At 43.6% G+C, this 22553-nt stretch overlaps 1 protein-coding gene across 4 annotated transcripts in view; it reads left to right on the top strand.

Moving 5' to 3' along the window:
• The window catches only part of LOC123974834 (rho GTPase-activating protein 6-like), a 78815-nt gene that overhangs the window by 21380 nt on the left and 34882 nt on the right, over positions 1 to 22553 (top strand). The window contains exon 1 of one of the 4 annotated variants that reach the window (XM_046055794.1): positions 13346 to 13686. The exons of 2 other annotated variants lie outside the window; for them this stretch is intronic. In XM_046055794.1, the coding sequence (XP_045911750.1) occupies positions 13645 to 13686 (42 nt within the window). In that variant the 5' untranslated portion in view covers positions 13346 to 13644. Of the gene's footprint in view, positions 1 to 13345; positions 13687 to 17968; positions 17989 to 22553 lie in introns of those variants that run through there. One more of the 4 variants, XM_046055819.1, reaches the window with a different exon arrangement.

The following is a 22553-nucleotide window of genomic DNA, read 5'->3' as shown; positions in this document are numbered from 1 at the left end:
CTCATACAGTTAGATTGAAAGGACAAAAGTAAAAAACTAATTATGTTAATTTTTCAATCAAATTATATAATTCATTCATCATGTTCCTTTGTAATTACTGAACATACTAAAAAAAACAATACCTCATTTCTCAAGATGTGTTTCAACAAAAAAAATTTTTATTTTTATTTATTATCCTTTCGGAAATTGCTTTTGTGTCTGTGGTCGTTTTCAGATAATATAATAACAACAAAAGGCACTACAATCAAAGACAGACAACAGCTCCACAATGTCAGTGCCCCACCATGATGATGCTTATAAAACCAGCACTAACTAGGAGTTCTATCTTTGTGCCAGCAAACCCTGTCAGTTTTTAATATCAAACTAATAATCAATTTTCATTGGCTTTTAGGACGTTTGCTAGGCTTGTAAGTTATAACCGGTCTCTGACTGGGCAGACAGCTGTGAAATTGTTGTTGTCCGGGGACACATAAACAACGTTTCAAAAATGTGGTTACATTTTATCAAAGGACAAAAAACAAAACAAACACCATCTTGTACATGCTCCATGTATGTCTTTAGCACCTGACCCTAATGGAAAATCTAGCCAGCATTGCTTATCGATCCTCAGGGAGAAAGCTGCCAGGCAAACAAGCTGACAGAGTAGCAGGCAAGAAGATGAATACATGGGTAGAAGGGTGGAAGGTCAGATCACTGACACTCTAGCAGACTCCACTAACAGAAATCTCATTCTTTTTCTTCCTTGGAGATGATGTCACTAAGAATCAGGTGATGAAAACACATGCTCTCTGCACCCCCCCTCCCCCACACACACACAGAAACATTGCAATATACTAGAAAGTTGTGATAGACCATCGGAAAGTATTGAAATACATTATAGTGTGTTCTTGGGCACCAAGAACCATTGTTAAACCATTGTTGATCAGAGGTATCAAACAGACTCAGGTGTCCGATCCATGGGTGTGGCTGCCAATGATACATTGGTGGAAACCAACATTGTGCATATAGGGGATGATTGAGTCATTTCATCAGCAAAGACAGACAAGGAAGTAATTAAAATATTGTTTTTCACAGAAAATGGCACTTTGGTCACTCATCTGCCATTTTTTTAAGATGGAAATTCTATACTGAGTGAATAGTTTTCATCCATCAAGAAAGGCCTAATTCTACCTGCTAGATGAATTCATGGTTCCTAAACTCAAAGATGTTTGTGAGTTTTTCAGATCAGAGATGGCTAAGGATATAGACAAGGCTGACAATAACAAATAAATGTAAATATCTATTTTCTATTCTACAGTCTTTTTTGTTTTTTAGTAAGATAAATCCTACCTAGCTTCATTTTTGCAGCTCTGTGTTTATGAATACAATTCACAATACCATAAACATAAAGTCCTCCAAATCAAATACTCCACACATGGTATGCTGGGTGAAACATGTTTCTGAATTGCATCTAGAAATTCCTCTAAGTGCACCTCTGTACTTTGATGTTATCACATTCTAAAAATGCTAAATGTGGTGGCCCTCAGGTCTGGGCCAAGCGTTTCCACTGCAGAACAGTCTGGACCTGCCAGCTGCTTTAAGCACGGTCTAATGGAGGTGGTATGGAGATGAAAGCCATATAGCCACGCTTGGCTAGTACCCAAAATTCTTTGCTTACATTTCCCCATGCCCCTCTCTCTCCTTCTCACTGTCTATTGGCCCTCAGGACACAGTATGGAGATTTAGGACAAATGGGTTTGCCTGTTGATAGAAGCGTCCAGATTGAATCCAGACCCGTGCTGTCGTCACGTTGTATGTGTCTGTGTCCTGTGTTTGGTGGATGTTGAGAGATCAGTTCCTCTTAAAAAACATCTTTTCCGCCGGACGAGGGTCGTCTCCGGATGGATGTGGTCAAGGCAAGGCATAATTCGCTAACAATGTTTGTTTGCATGTGTGTCTTTGTATTTACCTCCCAACTGAACCAGTGAACCCACATCGGTGCAGAAGCAATGTCTCCCCCCCCCCCCCCCCCCCCCCCACACACACACACACACACACACACATTCCCCAGTTGTGAGGTCATCCCCCAGTGCAGCTCCTGCTGTAAATTCGTTTATGTGTGCCCAGTTTTTACCATTCCCCCCCACCCATCCTCTCCCCTTTCTCTCATTTTCTTTCTCTTACACCCGTTCCTTGGGCTGTCTTGTGAAACAGAGGTCATAGTTCATCATCTGAAAAAAAGAGAGATAAAACACAAAGACAAGCTAATAAGCAGGAAAACATGGGGCTAAACTGTGCGATATTTTGTCCTTTTTATCAGTTGTACCATTGTCACATATTTTCGTATTTAGTTTTTTTTTATTTTTCTCTCAGCATCTTAATTTTTCTCGACCTCTCTGCAGCCTTCGACACAGTCTCCCACTCCATTCTTCTCACTCGCCTCTCCGAACTCATTGGCCTCTCTGGTACTGTGAATTCTTGGTTCTATCTCACACAGGCTCCGCCCTCTATTGGACTCTATGGGTACTACCTCCTCCAATCACACGCACGCACGTAGCCGACCAACAGGACGTCGCTACTGATACGTGCGTGACGTATAAATAGCAGTGTCCCTCAGCATCCTTTTTTCTTCAGCAAATGGCGAACTGCTCACTGAATTCACCACCTCCATGGATGGAGTCACCACTTCTAGAAAATTATCTTTGCACCCAGGCGAGGTGACCCATGTCCTGCCGGACGAGTCCAGGCCCCCCCGCCAGCCACCTGCCACTGGGGACGGGAGCGACTGGCCAAGTGACCGTTATGGAGGGAAAGAGGCCTGCTGACGCTGCCACAATTCCCCATCTGGTGTTCAAAACGCCATTGTTTTACATGTGCTGCTTGTGTAAAACTATGGTAAGGCTTTTGAGAATGTGGAAACCGTTTTTTGAGTAAAACATGTTAATTACATTCCTCAAAGAGCTAAGTTAACTTCTCTCATCAAAGAGCTAACGTTAACTCCTGGGGTGAGGCTAAGGGTTCGCCCTGTGGCCTTGTGTTCACGAAGCCACTGTTCTAACGTGCTGCTTGTGTGTACACTGTGGTGATGCTTGTGAATGTTAAACTGTTTAGAAACACATTACATTCTTAAAAGTGCTAATTCCCCACCACCAACCCCATCCCATTGAGCTAGCCGTGTTGAACGCGTCGCTGCGCTCACCGACGCTAAGCTAACAGTTCGCCCTGCGGCCCATGCCGCTCTCCCAGTCAGAACCGAGTGAGAGGGTGGGTGAGGCCCAGGCGTCCACTTCGCTAGCCTGACCGCCGGGTCCGCTTCCACGACGTGACAGCCGAGAAACGAGCTGTTCTTACCGTGGAAACTGGGCAATGCAGCAGTGTACTGTAACTCTGCATTCCCAGCTCATAGCACCTGTTGCAGCAGGCGAGGCTGTCTACCCTGCCGCTGCTTCACATGGAAGCTATGAACTTGACGCTGACGCCAACACCGGGTGACTTGTCATCCACAGTCACAGCGGCTGTGGTGTCAGTCAAACACTGGGACTGAAGCCCATGTCCCACGTCGCTCTCCTGGTGGCATTCGAGCGAGACGGTAGTAAGACCTGGGCTTCCTCCTTGCTAGCCAGCTGTCGCGCCGCGCAACGGGTCGCCTACATCGCCTGGCAGCCGAATGAAGGGCTGCTGCCATGACGGTGACACAATGCAGCAATGCGAGCTAACTCTGCGTTCCCCGTGCACTCACGACAGTGTCCACGGGAACACTGCTAGCTCACTGACAGTACTGTGTACTGTGTTCCTAAAACACACAACCACATTGTCAACATATGCTTAACCGAAGCAGCGCAACGTTCAGCTGACTGGCTGCGACGGCATGAGTAGAGTTAACACCAACCTAGGTCAGATATAGCCGGAGAGATGCAACCAGACAACACGTCTCTTCCAGCGGTGCGGCCTGTGGCACTTTATCACAGTGAACACCGGCTCATTCTCCCAGCAGCAGCTCACTGCAGTGGAGAGGAGGATGCCCTGTGCTGACTCGGCTTCACTCTGCAGCTGTGTTGATATTGACTGCTCCACTGACAACACGCTCACGGTGACACTGTTGCATGTTGAGCCATCATTGGAGCAGCGAGCTGTGGTGCGTTCAAAGACACCAGGGAGTAACCGGCCCTGGTGCGTTCAGGGACACTATAGCCTGTTCAATGTCGGCCCCCCCACCTTGGGCTAAACGTCCATTTATGGAAAGTTTGGCGGTGGAAAGTGCCAAAGATGCATTGTTCACGTGTACACATTTTCATGCAGAATGGCGACGCCGCTGCATGCTGACAAGCTGGGTGGACAGCAGATGAGGCTACTCTCTTCAGTTCTGCTGTTCTACACTGTGGTGATGCTTGTGAATGTCAAACTGTTTATTAGAAACACATTACATTCTTAAAAGTGCTAATTCCCCACCACCAACCCCATCCCATTGAGCTAGCTGTGTTGACAGCATTCTGAGCTACTCTCTTCAGTTCTGCTGCATACCACCACTTTTCCTTGACATATTGGAAGCCAGTCTATCCTCTCAAGAGGAAGTGGACTTCAGCAGGCTGTCTTAGGTCATCTCTGCGCATTACATGCACAGAGCTCTTGCACCATGTACTCTTTGGTCCCCAAAAAGACGAGAGGCTTCTGAGCCATTCTGGATCTCCGCCACCTGAACCAGCATAATGAACAAGAGGGCGTTTCCACATGCTGATAATCAAGAAAATGCTGGAGCCAGTGCAGCCCGGCAACTGGTTCACCACCATCGACCTGAAAGATGCCTATTTCATGTCAAGGTGACACAGTAACAGGGAATTTCTAGACTTCTCCTCTCAGGGGGTAGCCTACAAATACATTAGGCTCCCTGTCAACTACTTGCTAGCCCCCCACACACTCAGCAGATGCATTGCACTGCAATCGTTGAGCGAGAAGGGCATCAGGGCTCCTTTCTACTCACGACCTCATGGTCATGGAGAGATTGAAGCCTTGAGTGAACTCCACACAGCCCAGTTGATTTTGCACCTTAACAGCCTGGGGTTGCGATCAATTGGGAAGAGAGCTCCCCCCAGCCTCTGCAGCGAGCGGAGTATTTGGGGATTGTGCTCAACTGTAACACTCCAGGAGCGTATCTGTGCGCGTGGTTTGGTGGTCCACAGGCTGCAGCAGCAGCAGGGGACAGCTGCACATGCGATGGCTACAATGTTGGTTTGCCAGCCTGCATCTGGACCTCAAGAGGCAAAGGTGATGATGATGCATGGTGACCCCCCCCTCCAACTCTAGTGCAGGAGGATCTGCGATTCTGGGGTTCTCTCGCTGTCTGGCAGCGCGGGTGGTGCTCGGCAGGGTGTCTTCATCCATGTCAGTCTTCATGAGTCTCACTGGATGGGGAGGGACCTGCCAGGGGAGTACAGTGAGTGTTGTGGTTGTGGAGCCGAGGGGGCCACACACCACACATCCACAATCCACTCCAGGTTGTGTTTCTAGTGTGGTGGTGTGTTTCCTCGAGCGTGTACATCAACAGACAGGGCGAAGTCCAATCCACGGCTCTGTTGGTGCTGGCAGGGAACCTATAGATGTGGGCATCAGAACACCTGCTGACTCTGAAAGCCCTTCACGTCCCAGGCTTGGAGAACGGCGGTGGCTGACCTCATGTCGAAGGCTGGCCCCCAGCCGAGCGGGTGGAGACTGCACAACAATGTGGTTCAGCAGATCTGAGCTCACTTCGGGAGAGCGGAGGAGGATCTGTTTGCCAACACCCATTGCCCGCTGTGGTTCTTAATTCAGCCACAGGACAGCCTACCCTTGGGGATGGACACGTTACACACGCGCCATTGCCAGAAGGGCTGCTGTTTGCGTTCCCCCCACCCCATCTCATCCCTCCAGTTAGGTGAGACGGGAACGGTCGTTTGTCATTCTAGTAGAAGTGACACAGCCTACAGTGACAAAGCTCTGGCCTGTACCTATGGTCTGGGGGGCTCTGTCACAAGGGTGATGCTTCATATGCACAATGCTGGTGTTGGACCAGCCTCTCCAGGTTTTGCTCCAAAAATTGTGGAGAGGCAGACTTGGGTTGGTCTATCCGCTGAGGTCGCACAGACCATCCAAGCGGCGGGCAGTCTCCACCACGTCTTGCTGTAAAGCTAAGTGGTTGGGCTTTCAGCGTTGATGCATTGAGATGGAGACGGATCTGCCTACCTGTTCGGTGGGATCCGTTTTCTCTTTCCTGCAAGGTCTAATGGAGAAGGGGCTGTCGCGCTGCAGCTATCTCTCCTGTGACAGAACAGTCTTCACCCACTCCCTTGTGATACGCTTTCTGCAAGGTGTGAGAAGACAGCGACCGGTGTTGTGTCTCTCGGCGCCTCAGTAGGACTTGCTGCTTGTGTTGGTGGCTCTAATATCTGCACCTTATGAGCACCTGGAGCAGTAGTCATTGAAAATGCTATCGCTTCTCTCTGCTAAGAAGGTGAGTGAGCTGTGTGCCTGTCGCTTCACCCCAGCTGCGTGCTGGTTCCTGGTGTCCACAGTGCAACTGGATTGAGACACCTCCTTTGTTCTAAAGAACATAAGAAGCATGTTCAGGTCCAGGACAATAAATCTGGATGCTTTCTACCCCCCTACCCCACTTAGGGTGCAGGGAGGTGAGAGTGCATCTGTTGTGTCCAGTCCAGTGCAGTCAGTAAAACCCTGTCCAAGAAGAGCCTGGCCAGCTGGCTTTGTGAGTGGGAACAGACCCACCCTCAGCAGTGCGTGCACATTCAACTCGGAAGTGTGGAAGTGTCTACGACCCTTTTTCAGTGGGGTGTGTGTCGAAGAGATCTGCACAATGGCATCTTGGCCCTTACTGTGCCAGTTTGTGCGTTTCTATCTCTTGGATATGTTGGGCTCCTTCTCGGGATCCAGCTTGCAAGTGCGACCTAGGATCTGAAAAGTGAGGATATGGTGACTACTGGGTGTAGAGGGGAAACATACACTGGCAGTGCCTGATGTTTCAGTGAGAAGTCAGGGCAGTGCAGCTGTTAATGGTCAGGCCAAGCCCCTATCGGTCCAGCGACCTTCTCAGGGGTGTCCCACCATTCTGTCACTAGGTGATGTGGTGGTCGGGGCTTTGGCCGGCCCGTGGCCGACCGGGTTGGTGTGGTGGACTTTGGCTTGTCGTGGCTAGGGCGGACAGTCATCGGGCTCCACCCACTGTACCCATAGAGTCCAGTAGAGAGCGGAGCCTGTGTGAGATAGAACAAAGGTTACGATATGGTAACCCTAGTTCTATAAGCACAGGCGGAGCCCTCTACCAATGAGCCCTGCCGCCATCTGCTGAAGAGGCAGTCGGATGCTGAGGCATTAGGGACACTGCTATTTATACGTCACGCACGTATCGGTAGTGACGTCCTATTGGTTGGCTACGTGCACGATTAAAATTTCAGTGGGCAAGTGCGTGCGTGTGATTGGAGGAGGTAGTACCCATAGAGTCCAGTAGAGGGCTCCGCCTGTGCCTATAGAACTAGGGTTACCATATCGTAACCTTCGTTTCAATCCTATCTCACCAACAGGCAACAATACATCACCCATAAGGGCATCTGCTCTGAATTGGTGCCAGTCTCACACGGTGTGCCTCAAGGATCAGTGCTTGGCCCACTACTATTTAATTTCTACATGCTACCTCTTGGGATGATCATCCGGAAACATGGATTACACTTCCAATGCCACGCCGATGACACCCAGCTCTACATCAGCACTAAATCTCTTACTCCCCTTCCACCAGTGTCGCTTATTAACTGCCTGAAGGACATAAAGAACTGGATAGACAATAACCTCCTCAAACTGAACAAAAACAAAACAGAACTCATGGTGTTTGCCCCACAGTCACTTCTCAAAAAGGTTGGTGACATCACACTGGATGTGGATGGCCCTCAAATACGCAACCTGGGTGTAATCATGTACTCCACCCTCTCCTTCCAACAGCACATCAAACACACTACTAAAACTGCCTTTTACCATCTTAAGAACATCTCCAGACTCCAATAGTGCCTCTCCAACTCTGTAGCTGAGACCCTCATCCACTCCTTCATCACCTCCCGACTTGACTACTGTAACTGTATCCTGTTCAGTCTGCCCAGCAAGGCTACTGACAGACTCCAGCATGTCCAGAACTCTGCGGCTAGGATACTCACCCACACAAAACGTGGACTGCACATCACTCCCATCCTGAAGAAGCTTCACTGGCTGCCAGTTAAGTCCCGGATCAAATATAAAATACTCCTCCTGACGTACAAATCTCTCCATGGTCTTACACCTCAGTACCTCACAGATCTACTCCATCCCTACACTTAGTCTCAGTCCCTGTGGTCCTCTGACAATGACCTGCTCGCTGTCCCTAATTCCAGGCTCCGAACCTTTGGTGACAGAGCCTTGTGTGTCGGAGAATCATCACTCCGGAACAAGCGCCATCTTGCCACCCGCTCTGCCTCCTCTCTAATAACCTTTAAAAACCATCTTAAAACACACCTCTTCACTGAGGCCTATGGGCTTTAATCTTATCTGTCCATACACCTCATACCCCACTCCCCCCTTGTTTGTTAAGCGTCCTTGGGTTTGTGAAAGGCGCTATATAAATCAAAGTTATTATTATTTTTATTAATTTGATCAGCTGTTAGATGCTGGCATAGGATCACATGTTATGTGATTATATAAATATTCCAGGAGATTCTTGTCTATTACTTTCAATAATAAGAAAAACAACTCTGCTTACAAGCTTGCTAACTGCTTGCAGACTAGCAAGCAATGGAAAGAGAATCCAATAAATGTGTATTCCATCTAGATATTGAGATATTTCACTCCAAAAGACAAAACTTGGACCTTGGACCTGCTGATGCAAGAGAAAAAGTCAGGGATCATCAAAGTCATTAGGGTTCATCCACTGGGGACCATGAACGTCTTTACTGAATTCCATGGCAGTCCATTCAATAGTTCTTCAGACTTTCCAATGAAAACTAAAAGTTTCAACCTACAGGAAATGCAAGGGGGTAACTAAAGTCAGTAGGATTGATCCTCTGTGAACCAGGAATATATGGAGCCTACCCAGATTTTATGCAATCCATCCAATAGTTGTTGAGATATCTCAACATCTCAGTCAGGACTAAAGAGGGGGCAAACATTGCCATCCATAAAGCCATGCAAGCAGCATTACAAAAAATTTAAAAGAACAAGTATTTCACTTGTTGATCAGAGAACGATGTTATCACTAAATTGGAGAAGTCATGCGTTATGTTGCCAGTTCATATTTTCAGCAGCTGTTTGGAAACATCGTCGTTCCAACTGTCGTTATGAGTTATAAACTATAATGAGACATAATTCTTAACCCTCTGCTCACAGTTTTCACCCAGCGTCCTCTGAGAGCAAGGTGAGGTTGTGTTATCTGATGCAACACATGCAAATACTTTGATCTGGGACATTTACTTTGTGAGTGTTTATTAAACAGATCGAAGGCCTCGCAAGATTTTTCTCTGTCATTTACTGGATCGTCTTAAAGCACTTTAACAGAATACTTTCCACTCGATGGTATGATTTCACAACTCAGGCATTCAGCCTTTGGAAGGAGGGTGCCGCACCTCCCGGATGAACAATGTAAACATTAGCGTTTTGCAGCCTAGCTTGACCATACAGCACTGGAATTATATGCTGGCCTCATGTGTTACCAGTAAAATAATATTGGAAATCTCAAAATGTACTTTATAGGAGGTGATGTAAGTAGTGTGGGCGCAACATATTCACATTTTGTTGCTTTTTGTTTGAGAATAGGTGTATCAGAGGTGATTTAGGATTACAAAGAGAGAAAAAAAAGAGATACATAACTAAACCACTGTAAATACTCCTCACTGTCACTTCTGTTGCCTGAACTCCAAGCTGCTTCTTCTCTAGATCGACACTTAATAGCGGGGATGTGATATATCAACACAAACAGGCCGTGCCAAATTCAACAGTGGAAAATCCTGAGTGTGCTTTGAAATTGATATATGATCGTACAGCGGCCTCATTTCTGCATCATTTTAACAATTTCAAGATGATATGAGAAGTGATGGCCATCTGACGGGACGTGTAGATTAATTTAATTGCTTTGTAGTGGCCTTCACAAACATTTGATTTGTGCAGTAGTAGCTGATTCCTGCCAAACCTCTACTGCCTTCTCTTCTTCTTCTTGTGGTCCCCCCCCCCCCCCAGGCTCTGTGCGAGCCATAGTCCTCCCATTGGGACTATTGAAACACCATTTTAGGAGACAATGGGCTCCTCCTACAGCACCATAGAACACAGCTTTTAACCATATGACTGAACTTCAGTCAGTGTTTTAAAGGGATACATCAGTATCAGTCGTTGTTCTCCTTTCTATATCCCCTCCACATCCCCGAGAATGTAACTCTATTTTCACGTGTGCTTTTTTTAGGACTATTTTCTGTTTTCTCTTCTCAGCCTGGACAAAGACACCACTGTTTAATGGCAAGACAATAATTAAACTAGACATTTCAAATGTCTCAATTTAAATTGTTAGCCATGAAAGTTCATTCCTGACCATGGAAATAGCAGTTTGACTCAACGGTCCCAACTCAAGGTCTACTTACTAGCTTTGACTTTTGAATATGTGACACAGTGTTTTCTGCTATCCTTGATGAATACTAATACAAGAATATGGATAATATCATAACAGCTGCTCATAATACTCTATCTGCTGATGGAGACTATCTGATGAAAATCTTGTTTGTTGGTCCACTTTTAGGTTTTAAGTAGTTTGATCACATTAAAATCCATGTTCTTGTATTCATTTGATTCAGTAACATATAACTGGATTTGATCGCTTTTTTGCCTTTATTTATGACAGGACAGTTGAGAGAGACATGAAAGATGGGTGCAGGTAAGAGAGAGAGCGAAGGACATGCAGCAAAGGGCCGTAGACCAGACTCAAGCCCAGACCGGTGCAGTAAGGACTCAGCCTTGTACATGGGGGACGAACTCTAGCGGTCAGCTAACTGCCACCCCGCTTAAAAAATAGCTCATTATTTCAGGAAATTGTTAGTCAAGTTTATCATTTATTTCTTCATATTCTCACATCAGGAGTAATTCTCATTACAATTGCAACTTAATTTTGTTCTGCATATTCAAAAAATGACTCATTGATGCATTGTTGCATGTTCCTACTGCGTTTATCTTCTTCCCCTTTCCAAACCCACACAACTCAGGTTTGTGTACAGCAGATATGTCTGTGGGTGTCTACCTGGGCTTTGGGATACACTCCAGCTCCTTTCGGACTGTTCAAAATAAAGTCACTTTAAGTGCACTTTAAAAAGTCAAACACTGCTTACATCATTACAATACATCTGAACACAACTCCACCTTCTGACCCACTTTTATTCAATACAAAGATTTTTTTTCTGCATTGAGAAATTTTCTCATTTAGACAAGATCTGATAAGCAGCCAGCCTATCAAAGGGCTATTCTCTGTAAGAACAGGTTTTCTGTCACCCGTAATGATGATGCCGTTTTGAGGTACACATTACAGTACGGCACAGCACTTGGTATATGGCTCTTTCAGTCAGTCCAGTTTATCTGTTATCTCCAGATTTCAGAGTAAAGCAAGTGTCCCTCTTAACTTTTCAGCATTCTTTAAATGTCTACGGCACCATCTGATAAGCAGAGATAGTGTGTCTTTCTCTGACTCATTCACGCACCCACGCACTCACTCACTCACTCACTCACAGATACTGTCTATAAAATTTGAGATTAGAAGTTAGCTTGTGTCTTCACCAATAGACCCACTCCTGCAGAGCAAAGCAAATTGCTTCCATTAAGTATGTACAAGAACAGCTCTATATATTCTTCAGCCACTGTGTCCTTGATTAAACCGGGTTGTGTTCTATTTCTTCTGCATACTTCTGTTTTTCATGAGGTTGGACATAAGTGGAGTCTTTTGACACAGATTGCCCAATGCTGGTTCCACATCAAGTATTACACAAACCCAGAGAAGCCCCCCTCCCTCTTCTTCCTGTTTAGAATCCGCCAGTGGTGGACTTGCCTTTCATGGTTGCCCTTAAGAGCATATTTGAAAACTGGAAAGCTCATAAAATAAAATTACCACTGACTTTTATAATGGAAGCAAGCGATCACAGTTTTGGTTCTGCGGTTCGTCCAGTAAATTCTCCCTGCTGTGATTTATTTTCTACATTATTAGGCCTTCAGCAAGCTTTTTGTCACAGTTGCAAAAAAAACTCATATCATATCATACCAAATTATCAACTTCCCTGAAGCTAAGACAAATGGCTTTGTTTTTAGCTTGACCATGATGCATTTCTTGATATTTCCAGTGAGAATGGTGGTTATTACTCTGCTTGCATGAGATTCATAAAAAGAAAAACGATTAGAAATCCCCATATGGAACATGAAATATACCACATGAATGGTGTTTTCATTGATTTATGTTGTCATTAATTTGAAGTTACAAATGAAATATTATCAGCTGTGGAGCTTCATTTGTGGGTCACTGACATGAAAACATTTGAACAGCCCCGTTGCTGATAATCTTAAGCGTCTTCCACTGCTAGCTCTCCTCCTTTAGTGCCCCGCCCCTCCCCCTCTGCCTTGTTTTGTTTTCAGTGTCACAAAAACCTTACTGCTTTTTTCTGTAGCTTAAATGCAATAGATGCATAATACATATAGTAAACAAGTAAAAGTAGGGCTGAGATGTACAAATAGGTCTCCTTGCATAAAGGAGTATAAGATACGTCATGGGAAGAAGAGTGATTTTGTTACTCAACACTCAACTTTTTAGAAATTTTTATTTTTGATTTACTGTCCTGTGTTGTGTTGTGCTTTTACTATTAGATTTTACTTTTTTAATTTCTTGTGTAAAGCATTTTTATCATCTTAAAAAGCACTATAAATAAAATGTCTCATCATCATTATTATTATTATTATTATTATTATTATTATTATATTTGTTAAGTTTATGGTTACTTTTCCAATGTGCAAGGAGACAAGCCATATACTGTAACTCTTGACTTTATAATCATTTACAAGAAATAGGTGATTTTCCTTTATATCAAACATTATTTCTCAATATACATATATAAACACGTCTGTGTCAAGACATTTATAACACGTAGTTGCATCCTTCTTTTTGATACTTGTGTAAAATACAACCCCGATGTAAAATCAATAAATGCTGATTCTATTTTGAAAATCTTTACCGGAAGTATTAATTCGTGCTGTTGTTGACTTGACAGTAGTCTCTCTCCCTCCACTCGCTTGAGTTCAGCATCTGTCTTCACCAGAGTCCACGGAGCGCGCAGTATGGATCCGTTACGCATTACGCACTATGGTGTCCTTTCTGGCACAGATGGTTTTCTGGCACGCGTTTCAGACAGTTGTAAAGACATCAGCTCTTAAAAGCAGGCTCCTCGGTCACCTGTAGTAACAAAAAAAGTCCAAGTCTCTGTCTTTAATGCAGAGAAGGGAGATACAAGTGATTCGTGAAGACTTTTTTTTTCTACGCTCCGCTCCGACGCGCATTCACACACTGTTTTGGACTTATTTTCAGCAGGATATCATTTGTTGCATCTACATTTTTGGGTGTTTACTATATGTGGATACTTATTCGGGACCATGGGAGACTCCGTGTTCTTCGACAGGCAAAATTCCTATCTTGTAAGTACTCGGTTTATTGGCGATATCTCAATTATAATTAGTCGGACGTTTGCTGATGAGGTTCGAGATCTTATATTTTGAGTTGTCTGAGAGAGCGTGCGCGCGTGCACATCTAATGTGTACGTGTGTGCTTGGGTGAAGAACAGAGAGAAACAGATGATTTCCTGCGTGAAGATGACTTTTAAGACAGTTTTGCATATAGAATTTCAAGCCTCTGTCGCCCTGCATAACAGATATTGTGCATGAAAGGTGCCATTGCAGAATATCTATTTTCTGTATTTTTAGTGAACAATCATCACAACCTCTTTCTAACTCTAATCTTCCACGAATTTTAAGAAATGCTAAAGAAAAATATGACTTTAACACATTAAAAGCCTGTAAAGATGAAAATGTGAAATTGAGCAGAGCAAAGGGGCCTCAACATGCAAAAACTTCCTGTGATGGAACGTTTTAAGTGACATGTGGTGTAGAGAGCACTTGCATATGCAGGCATAAAAGACCACACACATTTCCTGGTTTAAAGAGGAGACTTTTGCTCTGAAAACAGCTCAGTAAAGACACCTGAAGAAACCTGCAGTAGACTGCTGTTAGAGAACGGAGGTGTTGTGTTGACACTCCACACTACAAACCTCAATGGCCAGATGGGGGCAAAACAAACAGATACAGGTCAAGGCCATGAGGACCAATGACGGCATTGATGAGAACTGCACCTTCAAAATGAAAGCCTCAGCATTCTGGAGCTCAAATTTTTTTCAGGTTGCTTGCAGAACAGGTTCATTCAAATGTGGGTATCAAGTTTGTTTGTGCAGTGGACAAAGATTTAAACTTGCACACATGCTAGTATTTTATCATCCGCTCTTTCCATCTGTCCCCCCTTCTCCTCCTCTCTGGTGAGGAATCCTCTGCTGACTGCTCCAGCGGTCTGTCTCCTTTTTATGAGCAATGTTTCTGTGGCTGGAAGCCCTCATAAAGCCATGAGCATTGATTGGAAAACAATACAATTTTCTTTGGCTCGCTTGGCAGCACGTTGTGGTCTGGATTTGTGCTTTGTAGCGTGGCTATGTGGTGTGAAAGCCACATGGCCCACAGTAATGGTGTCTAAAATTCATCCAACACAGGCTGATGAGGTTTGGTCTCAAAATTGGTCTCCACAACAGCACATGTCATCTTTTTAGAGAAATGAAATTGGATGTATCTGGGCTCTTATTTGTTTATTGAAATTCTGGCCTTCTTTTGTGAACCAAATAAAGACATGTTAGAAATCATACTTATTCGGCATGGGTGAGCTGATCTGGACTTCCAGCAAAGGATCTGGACTCCTTTGCTGGATGTCTAGGTTAACCCTTATGGTCAGGTTGAAGAGCCTATTGTAGGAAGGTTGTGGTTCCTACTGGATGCCTCCCTGTGGAGGTATTCTAGTTAAGAACAATTGGGAGGATACTTAATCAATTAGTCAATCGATAGAAAATTAATTAAATTAATTAAAATTAATTATTTTGGTAATCGATATACTCTTTAACGTAATTTATTTTAACAAATGATGCCAGAAATTCCTTACTTCAAGTCTGTTAACGGTAAATAATTGCTTGTTTTATTAGTTTTATATTAAAGTAACTTGACGTTTTTGGTGTTTTGGACTGTTGGTCAGATAGACACCAGGAATCTGAAGACACCTCTTTTAGTTCGGGAAAATGTGATGGACATTTTTTGCTATTTTCTGGCATTTTATTACACTAAACAATTAATTGAGAAGATAATCAGTAGATCAGCTGACAATTAGCGCTTTTCCATTACCAGTACCAGCTAAACTCTCCTCGACTCGACTCTACTCAATTCGGTTTGGCTCTGCTCCGTTTTCCATTGCAGATAGTACCCAGAGATAGTATACCTCAGTGTAGCTGGTCATCATAGCGACGCCACACACAAACCGCTGCGATGTTCAATGCGACACACACACCAGCAATCCACATACAGCTTTCTCTTTCTCTAAGTTAAAAAATTTCAACCTTACTCAGAATGTAAAGACCGATAAGCGGTATGAAAACCTTACAGCTGTGTTTTCCTTGTTTGTTTGTTTCGTTGTTGCTGCAGCGGTCTGTGTGATGGTGGGAGCAGAGGGCTCTGTGAGCGGGCGGCTGGCCGGCCTCGGGAGCTCCTCCCGCGGGTTGGCGCTGGCTTCCCCCGCCGCCACTTGCGGAGCTCCTCAACTCCGAAAAGCACATTTTTGTTCCACCATCACTTTTCGTAAGACTGTTCATATTCGAAATCTACACAGTTGATTTATCACCTCAGAACTTCTCAGAAGTGGATTTAGTGATGAAATTACATACAAAAACTGTAAAATATAAAACTTTCTGTTGCTGGCCTATGTCTGGCGCGTGCAATGATGATGCAGTGAATAGTGACGATTCTCTCTGACCAGTCATTTAGCAGACGCTTTTGTCCAAAGTTACTTATGTCAGAAGAAAGTGAAAAAGCTAAAGATCGCTGTCAGTAGAGTAAGGATGTCAATAGGAAGGTTTGATCATTGAGGCAGGGAGTCTAGCGAGTGGCAGTAGTCAATGAGGGTGATTAGTATTTAGACCAAGAGCTGTACTGATTCCCTGGTGTGGAAGGACCAGATTCTGCAGATGTTGTGAAAGCAATTCTGCAGATTGGACCTCTGCAGTGATGTTAGCAGTGCAGCACAGTTGATGGTCTAGTACTACGCCAAGGTTCTATAGGGTTGGTGAAATATCCTCAACAGTGACAAGTAAACCCAAGTGAGGGCAGTCTTTCCCAGGCACGAGGAGGAGTCTTGTCAAGGTTAACTTTCAGGTGATGCGCAGTCATCCAAGTGCTGATGATGGTCAGACATTTTGAGATGCGTGTTGCAATCAGGGTGTTATCTGAGGTGGGGAAAGAGAGGAATTGTTGAGTGTCCTCCACATAATAGTGATAGGAGAAGCTGTGTGATTACAGAGCCTAGAGATCTAGTATATAGGGAGAACATGAGTGGTCTTAGTACTGAGCCTTGGGGGACATGTGTGTCAAGAGAGCAGGGTTTGGACTAAGAGCCATTCCATCTGACCTAATAGGTGCGATTCTTCAGGTAGGATGTGACCCAGGATAGTGCAGAGTCTGCGATTCCAGGTTCAGCAAGAGTGTGAGATCTGGTGGTTCACGGTGTTGAATGCAGCAGACAGGTCAAGCGGAAAGAGAACAGATGAGAGAGACGAGGTTCTGGCAGTACTGAGGGACTCTATCACCGCGAGCAGGGCTGTCTCAGTGGAGTGTGCAGTTTTGAAGCTGACTGATGAGGGTCAACAATTTTTTTTGTGAGAAATAGTAGGACAGTTTGTAAGAGGTGGTGCATTCCAGGGTTTTAGAAAGGATTTAAAGAAGAGATACTGGGCTGTAGTTTCGGATGTCAGCAGTGTCAAGGGTAGGTTTCTTAAGGATATTCAGTTTAAATCTAAAGACTAAGAAAACCAGCAAATATTCACATGAAAACCAGTGAATCTTAGGTATTTTTGCTTGAAAAATGACTGAAACTGACGGAAAGGGGTAGTGATGGAGCAGTGGATAAGACACTTGCCTTTGGTGTGAGAGACCTACGTTCGAATCCACTGTGAGACACCAATGAGTCCCTGAGCAAGACAATAACCCCTAGTTGCTCCAGAGGCGTGCAACCTCTGAAATAAATAGTAACTGTAAATCACTTTGGCTAAAAGCGTCAGCTAAATGAATAAATAAAGTCACTTTGGCTAAAAGCGTCAGCTAAATGAATAAATGGAAATGGAAACGATTCATCAGTGATCTAAATAGTTGCTCATTTATTTTCTGAATCGATGAATCGACTTGTCGTTTCAGCTCGAAATCAATTATCCGAGTTAGTGGCATGGCTAATCAGTATTCAGGTGATTATGGCAGGATTAAACAGCTCAGGATGCTTTAAAAAAATGGTTAAGCTTTAAATCATAAATCTTGAATGGCAACCTATTATAGGGCTTAAAAGGGGAATATGTAAGATCTGTTTTGAACATTTGAGCCAATATGTCAATTGACTGTAACTCGAGAGCGTGGGTGATGCCTAATGCCATTTTTAGTTATTGAGGGACCTGTATGCTTTTTTTTCATTTTGAATATATTTTCCTTTTTGGCCTTGAGACAGTGTTACAGTCCTCTTTCCCAGCCCAGCCTGTGCGTGAGGACACACTATGGGTATGTGGGTGTCCAGACGGCATATGATGACGTCTGCAGACTTTCTGTTGATGCTCTACATTTCATGAGGAAGCTGTAAAAATCTAGTAATCCAGCAAAGTAAGTATGGAGTGCACACTTTGACTTTGCCAAACTGTAAAAATAACTATAGTTTGCATTGGAAAATGTCTCTAAACACTTGAGGACAGTAATCTACTTTGTGGAGGCTTTAAAAGGTAAGAAATCCATTTAGACAGAAGTTATTGATTGTAAATATATTAAACCTTTCTTCAGGAAACCTTAAACCACCACTTTATTACAAAAAGCAGTAGGTAAAAGCATGGGAGTTATGTCCTGACAGTGCATCGCAATCAAATAGGTGTGGACTTTCAGCCAGGCTGCTCATTGCCGTCTGATAAAACACTTAGTTGAACTTGGTACAAGAATGGAGTTTATATATATATATATATATATATATATATATATATACATATACACACACACACACACACACACACATTTATATATATATAGATAATATGATAAAGAAGCGGTTCCAAAGAAAAATGCATTTGTGTTAATGAAGGATTATGCCCCTTCAAGCTGGTTTTGACAAAAAATACAGGCTTTTGTCATTCCTGCCAAGGCAGATAAATATTTCAGATTTTAGGTTACCAGACTAGAGACACAGGGATGGAAGAAGACAGAGAGCTAGAGCCAGGTAGCAAGAGCGAGAGAAATGTGTAACAGCACCTCACGTTTGCCGGTGCGTAAATGTTTAATCCCCCCTTGAGGCAGCCGTGCATTTATTCCACTTGTAGTGATGTGTGCTAATGGAATAACTTTAGAGATAACATATAGCAGTCTGGATTGATTGCTCGGCTTCTGTCTTGGAAGGAATTTGTTTTGCAGTATTGCAGATTACAGGTTTGCATGATATTACAAGGATTTTAAGAGTGATACACACAGGCAGCCTTTTTAGTCAACATAAGCAAGACTCATCGCACGCAACGGTGATGAAATTGTCAAGAGGAACAAGTCATTCCTAATATAATGGTTTATTTAGTATTTATCCTATTAAAATACCTGAGATGGCTTCAAAGTTATGTCAACCAATGTCAACCAATGGGCAAGATAGATTACTATCTTGGGAGTTATGTCCTGACAGTGCATCGCAGTTATGTCCTGACAGTGCATGGGCAAGATAGTAATCTATCTTGCCCATGTAGTTCTCTGTTAAAGAATGAGCATCTGCAGACACATAATAATGTTAGTGTGAGACCAAAGTCATTAGGTAACTCCAGAGATGTTCACTGAAAAACCATAAGAGTCAACCTCATGGTGGCACTAGATGAAAAGTCAGTGGATCACAAATGTCAGTAGGATTCATCCTCTGGGGAATATTAATGTCTGTTCAAAATTTGCATTGATTGTATAGTTAGTGCGATAAATCAGTCTGGACCCAAGTTGCTGACCAACCAGCATTGCTATACATAGAGCCAACTGAACCAAACAATTTGAATCAGCAATCTAATTCTTAATTTCTACCTTTAACATACAAGATTCAGGCCAGTGTGTACTTAACTCAATGGTTTCTGTGGCCACCAACACGCACACACACACACACACACACACACACACGAATAAAACACAAGAACCAATGCTGTCTGTTTCATTTGAACAACTAAACTGTTCGACCCAGTAGATTGATTTAGCTTCAGCAGACGAGCTATTAACTAATTTATGAACAAATCAGGAATCATAACATTAGTTCAGACTGGAAAGTCATGTATGCCACATCAGGAGATTGTCAGTCGATCCAAAGAGACACAAATCACATTTAACGCTTTAAACAAGGTAGTTTATTTAACCTGATTCTGTCGGATTTGTCCACGGCAAGTGAATATTGCAGATCTCACTGTCATATGGCTCATGTGTGTCATTTCTGAAGGGCCTGTTCTGAATTAGCACTGAAAATATTGGACTCATACAGCATGAGCTGCATCAGCAACTTAATAACAACAATAGTTTTTACCTGCTGATCAATTTTCTTAACCATAGCTGAGTTGTACGCTGTGTGTACTGTTGTAATATGCGGACTGGATGTCACATAATGACAACAGAGAAATAAATTAGCTAATCCTGACGTACCAGCCAGTGCCAGGGCTTTTGCCAACAGTCAAATAATGATTGTCTTTGTCTTGAATTCTTGTTTTGTGTTTAGTGTTTGGCAAACTGTTGCAACTTCTGTACACTGTATTCATTCATATGAAGGATTTATTTGAATATCCAATGCCTTTTTGTTCATTTACAGCTGAAATGACTAAAGGTTCAGTCTCAAGAAGATCATTGAAAAGAGCTTGTAAACTATTTGCAATTGATTTTTTTAATCAGCTCAGCCTCTACTGGATTGAAAAATGGGCTGTTGTGGTGGCTGACACTGAGGAGTAAAAAGCTAGACACAGAGCAACACAAAGGAAGTATTGATCAAATGATTGATTATCCTCCTTTCCTGTTGTTTGTTTCATTTTTGACTCTGTCCCTCTCTCTCTCTCTCTCTCTCTCTCTCTGTTTGTTTCTCGCCACTGACCAAATAGAAAATGTGACCCTTGTCAGCATGCAGCTACCTGTTTAGACAAGCGCCAAATCCCCAATTTTGCCTCCAATTGTTCTCCTCTGTGCAGACATTTGACCTTTCAGAAACACCAAACCCTTCTTTTTCCTCCTCCTCCTCCACCTCCTCCACCTCTTTTACTCCATAATTCTGAGAGCAAACATTCTGTGACACACTGTCCTCTCAGCTAAACAGGTGAGGCTGCTAATGTGTGACTGTGGCAGTAGGTGTGTTTGTTTTACTCCCGTGACACTCCCAGTACAAACAGCTCTGGCAGAAAAAGTCAGCCATATGGCAAACTGAAGGGAGGTTTTGCAGAATGGATGAATTAATAAATCTATATTGATCTTTTTTTATCCTTATCCATAAGTTTGTTTTGTCCATCCTTGGTGCTCTAGTGTAATGAACAGTTGTGCTCCTGCATGCATGCGTGTGTGTGTGTGTGTGTGTGTGTGTGTGTGGGCAGAGAGCATCAACCATCCATGCGGCTTCTTAGACAAAGTGCTTTTATTTACATTGATCACAAGTTTTGCTAAGCACACTCTAACCCAGACGGAAAACTTAGCAGGTGTGGACATTTTGTTTGCAGAAGTGCAGTTAACTAGGAATGCACACAGACGCTAAATTTATTTGTAAATTTGGGGTTTAATTACAAAAGCCTGTCAGTCCTGTTTTAAAGAACAAATCTCTCTTCAGAAGTTCTTCAGGTCAGTTGTCTTATGACTGCTTTGCTCAGGGCTTGTTAACCTCTTACCACGCATGTCAAGTGTTGTGACACACGTTCCTCTACATCCGTTAACCTCTCACTTAAAGGGATTCCTGCTCCGATATTGCATACAGCACCGTTCCAGCATGGCAGGGAAAGGGAAACTAAGTGGAAAACTGCCTCTTCACGTTCCACAGCCGTCACTTCTGGCTCGTCATGACAACACCGTCCGTCCCTCGTATTTCATGCTAGACCCTGTCAGGGAAAGGCACTTGTTTATTATCAACAACGAAAGAGAAGCCCGCCCTCCCCAAGACTTGTCTTTTTATGGAGATGGTCGAAGGCTGAGGAGAAAGCAGAGCGGAGGAAAGGCAGAAGAGAAGGTTCTGGCAAGATCTGATCTACTGTTTGCTGGGGAGATGTGCTACCAGAGGCAGGAGTCTTTCTCTGGGCCTGAGCAAAATATGTGCTCTAGATGTTTTAAGGAGTTTTATTTACAGCTGAAGCTCTTGCCCTGGTTTCTTCATTTTCTTCTGGGGAAAGTTTAGGGGGTTGTTCAGTAGGTTCAAGAAAAGGTTAGGCATGTTTCCTGGCTATGTGAAAGCAATGATGTCAAGCACCATGATTCTGTGTAAAGTGCAGAATTATTACATCATAGTTTGGGAATTTTAAAGGACCATAACAGCATCTTCTCACTGATTTGCCTGTGCTGCAATACGGCGTAGTGAACTGGAATCAAGACAGATCTGGTCAAGGCTACCATCCTGGGCATTAAGAGACACTGATGTTTGCACTCAACCTGCACGGCCACACATGGATGTGAACATACGCCTTAGTCAAGCACACAAAGCAGAACTAGATGCTCAAATAATAAAAGATTGTGCTGTCCAGTGGAGAAATCCCTGCTCATATTTCAATACCTCAGACAGCTGTAGCTCTAACCTTAGCAACACAGTTATGTCAAAATTAGCCAAAGTTGTTAAATATCAGTAGAATATCCAAGGAAGGTTAAAATCAAGGGCAACTGGACTTGATTGAAGATACTTGGTCCCTCATTCAAGAGGCTTCTTCAGTTCTGACTGACTAGTAAGGAGAATCCTTTGCCCCTTAGTTTTTCCCTACCTGTCAGTCAGAACTATGATCTGGACGACTGAGGACCCTCACAGACTCACCTTATTGCAGTCTTAAGAGGAATAAGAATGCTTGCAGACTTGAGGCTCCAGTGAGATTTATAGGAAATGACCCATCCCATTTACTAGGGGTTAGACATTTCCAGGAACGTTTTTCAAAAGTCAAAAATGTCAGGCCGGCATCAAGCATGAAGTCATCTGTTTTACTGCCTCATGTGTTTTTGTAAGAGAATGC

The sequence above is a fragment of the Micropterus dolomieu genome, linkage group LG01 (genome assembly GCF_021292245.1).
Source record: "Micropterus dolomieu isolate WLL.071019.BEF.003 ecotype Adirondacks linkage group LG01, ASM2129224v1, whole genome shotgun sequence".
NCBI lineage: Eukaryota > Metazoa > Chordata > Actinopteri > Centrarchiformes > Centrarchidae > Micropterus > Micropterus dolomieu.
This window is presented reverse-complemented; position numbering and strand designations above follow the sequence as displayed.